Source organism: Schistocerca cancellata, chromosome 11 (assembly GCF_023864275.1).
Source record: "Schistocerca cancellata isolate TAMUIC-IGC-003103 chromosome 11, iqSchCanc2.1, whole genome shotgun sequence".
Lineage (NCBI taxonomy): Eukaryota > Metazoa > Arthropoda > Insecta > Orthoptera > Acrididae > Schistocerca > Schistocerca cancellata.
In genome coordinates this window covers 54,490,216-54,497,953 of record NC_064636.1, presented here as the reverse complement: position 1 = coordinate 54,497,953, position 7,738 = coordinate 54,490,216, and the positions used below count along the sequence as shown (strand labels likewise).

At 38.7% G+C, this 7,738-nt stretch overlaps 1 protein-coding gene across 1 annotated transcript in view; it reads right to left on the bottom strand.

Annotated features, from left to right (window-relative positions):
• Positions 1-5,145: 5,145 nt before the first annotated feature.
• LOC126108902 (ankyrin-2-like) overlaps positions 5,146-7,738 on the bottom strand; it is an 83,999-nt gene continuing 81,406 nt past the window's right edge. Inside the window, exon 4 of the mRNA XM_049914269.1 lies at positions 5,146-5,705. Coding sequence (XP_049770226.1) covers positions 5,225-5,705 — 481 coding nt within the window. The 3' untranslated portion in view covers positions 5,146-5,224. The remainder of the gene's footprint in view (positions 5,706-7,738) is intronic.

The following is a 7,738-nucleotide window of genomic DNA, read 5'->3' as shown; positions in this document are numbered from 1 at the left end:
TAGTGAATTCAAGTAACTTAAAATGTCACGTAAAAGAACTTATAAAGAATTAGTTGGATTATCTGCTTGTGAGGCACAATAATGCGAGTTCAGGAACATCAATCTGTAAGGCAGGTGAATACGTGCTCTTACCTCCACCATCCATCTGAAAGGTGGTGTGGGTGTGGAATGGAAGCAAGTTTTGTTCAGTAAATTGGCATGACGAAGCAAGTGACCTTCACTACACTGTGACTAAATTTCAAATGAGACCCTCTTTGGCTGGATAGAGTTATAGCGCATTTTTCGGTGTCTCTAGTGGAACAAAAGTGAATATAGCTGCCTATAAGGTGGGTGTTCCATTGTACGTGTTAAACGAAACATTTGTACGTGGAGTGGGAATTAGAAAAGTGTACATACCTTTCAGCACGGACTTGGTGGCACCAGTTGGGAAACTGTGTGAAAATATATTACAGCTACTTTTCATAGTACTTACTTCAGTTGGCTAGTGAAACTGGATTTGATGAACAGAACAAACTTGGAGTACACCAATGGTCAACCTTACACAGTGTTTTCTACACCTTTTTTTGACTGAGCTACAGTGTATGTCACCCAAGACCAGGGAGGGACTTGTGGAACATACAAGGGCATGTGAACGCAAGTAGAGAAAGCATAAGGAAGCCCCATGTTAACACTCATACATCTCCCTTTGACAATGGCACACCAAATGTTTTCTTTTCTATCCTCTGTGCCATTGTTTAGCATATTTCCTCCATTTTTTGATGTCTTTATTTCCTACCTTGCACATTAACAACTGTCAGTATTACGGTAGCATTGTGAGTATGCAGGTTAGTGTCAGGCTATCTGTTACCTAGTGCTTCAGCATCTAAACAGCATGGGACATTCACATTTGTTGGGAAGATTAGGTGGAAGTGCAGTGCATCTGTTTAGTAGTTGACATACAGCGGACCATGCGAACTACCCAAGTGCACAGGTGTTTTGTTGGCATGATGCAAGACATTGAATGAGTTTTAAGACTTGTTCCAGTGACTTTAGCGGCACAATATTTTGTAGTGGAAAGTGTAACTAGCATTGTGAGATAACTTAAATGGGACTATTTCGAAGGAAGACAATCTTCTCACAAAATTCTGCTGGATAAATGCAGAACAAAGTTATTGAAAGTAAACTGTTCTACATTTTTGTTGGCTGTTTAGTTTTCCTGCACTGGGACGTCGACAATAATGAGAGGGACAGTATGCCTCATACGGAAGCAATACAGTTAATATTTTTTCCATTTGCGAAACAAATGAATCAATGTTAATATCAAGTAGACTGTCATTTACTGTACACTGCTCAGGTGTGCTTTTGAACATTTCTGTATCAACAACCAAACTCTGTAAAACACTGAAGTAAATGGCAAAGGATGCCTTGCTTTGTACTAAATGCAGAGGAGAGAGAGAAGAATGACCATTATTGTCTCTATGTATGCTGTAATTATTCTAATCTTGTCTCTTATGTAGCGGTTCGTACTATATTCCCATAATGCTCATTCAATGTCAGTTTTCAATTTTTTTTCTTTTGAAAGATATTTGTATATCTTCAGGCATCTGTCATTCCAGGTTTTTTTTTAGCATTCTTGTGACACTTTCTTGCAGAACAAACCAACCTGTGACTATTTACCCTGCTCTTTTTTCTAAATGTTTAATATACCTCATTAAGTCTATTTCATGTGTTGTTAATAACATAGCAATATTCCAAAAAAATGCAAAATAGGTATAAACACTTTCCCCAGATCCTACATATGAACCAAAGTCTGCCACCCTCTTTATCTACAACTGAGCATATACCATCATTCCATTTTACATCCCCACAAACAGTTACACCTAGGTATTTCTATGAGTTGACTGATTTCAGTTGACACTAACTGATTCAAATAGGATACTACGTTAAACATTTTGCGAAGTGCACAGCATTTCTCATCATTTAACATGACTGTCAATCTCTGCACCACTTTTAACTCTTATTAAGATATGAATAACTGTGTGTGTTTTTTATCACACAGCACTTCTATTCAGGTAACTCATCTACAAAAATGCTCACATTCTTTTTATTGCCTGCCAGGTCATTAATATATAATATGAACACCAAGGGTACAGACAGACTTGCACGGTGTACACCAACTTCTTTTGATGACCCTCCATCCAAGGCAAGATGCTGCTTCTTCCTGACGCAGAAAGCCTCATTACAGTCACAAATTACATTTAATGTCAGTGAGTCAAACCCTTCACCCTTTTTAGAAGTCAAGTTAAGAAATACTGCATCCACATGGCTGCCCTGACTAATGGCTTTTGGGTTTCATATGCAAAAAGCATGAGATGGAATGTACATGCTTGATGAATTCAGAATTCTTGCTGGTTGTCATAGATGTGGCCCTTCTGTTCAAGATACTCTTTCAATGATTATATCAACACATGTAAAAATTTTATTTAATGTCCTATTTTGTTTGTTTGTTGAAGCTTCAGAGCACAAAATAGCTGATGCCATAAGAAGCACCCACTGCTGTCATATCGACGTACCAAGTGTATATTGCACATAAATAACCCAAATCATCTGCACTAAAACTACTGTGCAACCACTTTTGAATGAAAACTTCTCATGAAGATCTCAAACTGGCTGATGACTTACTGTGTGAATATCTCAAACTGGCTGATGTCTTACTGTGTGAATATCTCAAACTGGCTGATGTCTTACTGTGTGAATGACATTAGTAGTGCAGCTTTATTGAGGCACTGGAGTAAGAAAGGCTCATTGTCTGCAGCTGCCATTACGAGCATCAATACAGAATAGCTTATCTTTTACAAAAATTGAGAAAAATATATTTTGCTTTAACATTCAGTTAAACTCGGAGAAACTGTATAATATCAGTCAGCAAAGATATCTACATTGCTGCTGACCAATGCTAACAGTAAGTCGCTTTTCACACGTTCAGACCTCTGTTCAGTTAGAATTATTAAGTTGATTTATGGGCCAGAGAAGCAAAATTTTATTTACTATGCATCTATGATTTTCACTATCGCCTCACCTGCGTGATTCTGCCTGATGTGTGCCACATTTCGTGTGCAGAATTAAGAAATGTGTCTTCTCTTGTTGTGCTCACGACTGTAAATCCATGTCCTGACTCAAGCACAGTTTCAGTTTTTTGGACAGTTGTATTTTGATGAAGAAATGTATTCATGACAATATTATGAAGATAGAGATTTTATTTCTTGCAAGTACAATCTTTTATTTCTGTGTGTTTTACTGCTTCTGGCCACTTCTCAAAATGTTTTATGGTAAACAATATCGGTCTTGAAACTTAATGGTAGATTAAAACTGTGTGCCAGGCAGACTTGAATTTTGGATATTTGCATTTCATGGACAAGTGCTGCACTGACTGCGGTACTCAAACAGGACTCATAACTCGTCCTCACTGTTTTACTTTTGCCAGTACCTAGTCTCCTACCTTCCAAACCTCACAGAAGCTCTCCTAAGAAACTGGCAGAACTAAAGCTGTGAGGGCAGGCCATGAGTCGTGCTTGGGCAGCTCACCTCTTACCCAAAGGCAAAGGCCCTGAGTTCGTATGTCAGTCTGACACACAGTTTCAATTTGCCAGTGAGTTTCATACCAACAGAGTGCAGAGTGAAAATTTCATTTTAAAATCGATCTTTAGGTTATACTCCGTTGTAGCCTGTTTAACTATCTCAAAATTCAGATACTAAATTTCTTAACTTTCCATGAGAGCTACGTTGCAGGTTGTAATATGGGCTGTGGTTACTATTTGGTAGTCAGTGGCAATCTCCAAGAGAGACAAGGTTCTATTGTTGTTGGTTGGTTGATTGATTTGGGAGAGGGAATCAAACAGCAAAGTCATTGCTCCCATCGGATTAGGAAAGGATGGGGAAGGAAGTTGGCATTTGCCTGAAGCAATTTAAGGATATCCCAGAAAATCTAATCACGATGGCTGGATGTGGTTTTGAAGTCCAGAGTGCTAACCACTGCACCACATCACTTGATGTTCTATTGTTATCTTATCTGTTTTAGATAATTAAGAATTTCTGTCTATGTGTATAGTAATCTTCTAAGATATTACAAGCATTATTGGCTTTTATTCCTTCAGAGTCGAGGACCATTCATGTCTCTTGTGACATATGTAGTTTTGTAATCCTTCCATCAGATGTACATTTCATCTGGGCAAACTGCCAGCTGGGGCAGTGAGGGTGCCGTTAGCAATACCGCCTGCCCAGCTAGAGTTGTTATTCAGGTTGCATGGTGGATCCTCAGGTACAGTACTGACAAGACACCAGGCTGAGGGAAATTCACTGAAGATCTAAGTAAGGAAAATGTGGAAAGTGGGAGCATTTGCTGTTACATTCTGTAATGTGAGATTGATATAATTACCTGACAGATATTAATATGTTTTCATAATAGTAGCTTTGCACCCATGTGAGGATCTTTCAATTTTACATTATTGCCCACTTCTCCTTTATGAAATGTACACTGGTTATATGATTCCATAGAATAAGAATATGGTGTAAGTTTAATATTGCAAGTAATGTCGTATTATAATTAGATACAGAAATTATTGCACCATCTGCATTGTAGAGATAAGTAAATTTAGTCCATGCAGATGCATTCCAACTATATAGCTTATGTGGCAGTAATCTGGGTATGATGCAGTTTACACTAGTTTAACATGTTCCGATCTCTACCTGTCAGTAACCAAATTATGTAGAGGTTTGGTCAAACAACTTATGGGGATACAGCTAGATTAACTTCTTTGAGAACCTCTGATATATAGCCATTTGTATGTTGAAAACAATTGGGTGTGTATCTATCAAAATATTGGCAGTTGTCAAAGATACCATATGGCTGGATTACAGTGAGTTGTTTGACATCGCACACTGGGAGGACAGAAAACTGGAATTTATTGGTAATGAAGCGAGTGTTTTCAAATTTTGAGTTCTGTAAAGGTTTGTCATTGGGTGTGGTTCAGACTGCTTTCTCAAAAGGAAGGTTACTTACATTAGATAGAGATGTTTCCTGTTGTCAAGCCCATAGAGGTGTTACCAGTCCACTTATACGTACTACATAATGGTGGGTAGGAATGAATGATGATCAATTTCTTTTATTCTGTATATTAAAAATAATGATAAGATGTACAGCAAAGTTTTACTTGTTTTACTGCAGATGTCCGTGAGACTTCAAGCTTCATGTCAGCAAATCAACAATTTGCTGGTGGCTATTCTCACTGGCTAGATGACGAGGGATGGCTCCACTGTCATCCCTGGCCCATTTGTCGGCTCCTGCCTCCAGCAGTGCAGCTGCTGCCTCAATATGACCACGGTATGCTGCCCAGTGCAGCGGTGTCCTCCCCAGATTACCCCTGGCGTTAGGGTCTGCAGAATATGATGTCAGTAGCCTAATCACAACTGCATGGCCAGTATCTGCAACTGCATGAAGAGGCGTGTTCTGCCTTATATTCCTGATCCCTACCTCGGCACCACCCTCCAGCAGAGACCTCACCGCCTCTACGTGTCCACCCACTCCTGCCCACTGCAGGGCAGTCCTCTTCTCCTCGTCCCAAGCATTCACGTCCGCCCCTGCTGCCACCAGTGCCCGCAGCTCTTGCACTGCACCCACCCGAGCTGACTCGATCAGCTTCCTTCCTTTCTCTTCTGGAGGAAGACTCCTGCACAAAACATCAAGATTATTACACTTTACCATAAACACACATGCCAAATGAAGGAAAATGTCATGGAAGTGAATCTGTGAGCAGTTTTGAATACCCATCTGTCCAATGACAAATCAAATACCTCCCTTCCATAACACATAAAAATCCAAAAGTCAGTGTAGAAGATACAAACAGATAACAGTGTCCCCTCGTCAAAGTGTTCATTTACTTGCCATTAAAACTTCCTAAATTACACCTAAAAACTAATTCACTCTCATATTTTGTCAGAATTCATTACAAACAGTGAGTTCCTTTCACCTCAGAAAGCTGCTTATAACGAACTTTAATACATTGAAACATACAACTAACACATGAAAAACCAACTCTCTATATGCAGGAGCCCCTACTGACATTTAAAAGGAAAAACATGAAAGTAATCGTGTGTATTTAACACATTGCAGTCGGGCCATAGATACTACTGCAATCCCTCAGAAGTCGTAGACTTTTGCGCCTTTTTTACATGGCTCCTGACCAAAAGGTAATGAAGGAAAGCAAAACCTTTTAACTGATGTGTGTGTTATCATCCTATATCTAAACATTTGTTTAAAGTTTTTTGTAAGATATCATTTATATTTTGAAAATTAGATGATTCAGAGGTAGAAAAAAAGTTTGAAATTGCAAGAAATCAGAATTTATTATAAAATAAATGTACAAAATTATTTCATTGAATTTTTACAACTCTTTTCATTGAGTAAAATTTGTCTTTGTGTGATATTGCTTGAAACAGTCAGGTAGACACAATCCTACATTACATTCTTCACACCACCATCTCGTCTCCCTTCTCACTCATTTGCCAGTACTCCGTGTGCCCTTCTCAGAGCAAACAATGCAATATCTTGATGCATATTTCTTGCTTGTTGTCGATGGGACGTGAGTGGGGAAATGCCTTGCTGTTAGCCTGTTTGCTGCTGAACCCTGCTTTTCATTTTCGTTGAAAACTTCGCCGGATTTCTCCAGTATTTGTTTTCCCAGGTTCACCATAAAAGTAAACAAGCTGGTTCGTTTGTGAGAGACAGGCCGAAGTTTCTTGTACAGAATGTAAGAATTGACCACGCACATCATAAATACATTAAAAAATTCCTTTTTCCACCATTTCATTGTTCGTCGTTGAAAATAATAGTAGGTCACCAGCTGATCTCCATGATCAACACCAGTTTTATTTTTATTATAATCAAGTATGAGATCAGGCTTCAGTTTTTCTACCATTCCAGCCTTGGATTTTGTCTTAGTAACACTACTTGTCATTCTATGTTTGGTAGAAAGGGCAAACACATCCCTAGTATCTTTCCAGTGAAGTGCTAGCACGGAATTTTTTCTCTTGAATACGATTTCACCTCTTCTTAGTTTATTCTGTTTGAATTCCTGTGGTAGGCCTCTTCTGTTTCTCATTACTGTGCCAACAGCAGATGTGCCCTCATCAAACAACTTTTCAAATAATTTTACAGAAGTATAAAAGCGGTCCATGTACAATGTATGACCCTTACGTAGATAACTGTTGCACAAACGCAGCACCACTGAATCTGCACTGTTGTCTTTTTCACCTGCACCGGTGTACACTTCACAGTTCAAAACATATCCTGTTGCTGAATCACTTAGAATGAAAAATTTTATACCATACCTGCTCGGTTTGTTCTTGATATATACTCGAAATCGAATTCTCCCTCTGAATGGACATAAACCTTCATCAACTGTGAGATTCTCGCCAGGAGAAAAACTGTTCTTGCTTTTCAGTACAAAGTTATCAAAAAAAGGTCGGATTTTGTGTATAGGATCATGGTTTGGTTGACCCCTTCGTACATAATTGTCGTTGTTATTTACGTGAAGCATAAAGTAAAATCTTTTCATGATTTTTGCAGGTAAGGAGGAATCTAGCATTAGGTCATTGCTCCAATAGTCCGTAATATTTGGTTTGTGTACAAGGCACATGTGAATAATTATAGCAAAAAACTGATACATCTCATGTAGCTTCACAGCAGACCAATTGGCCCAAA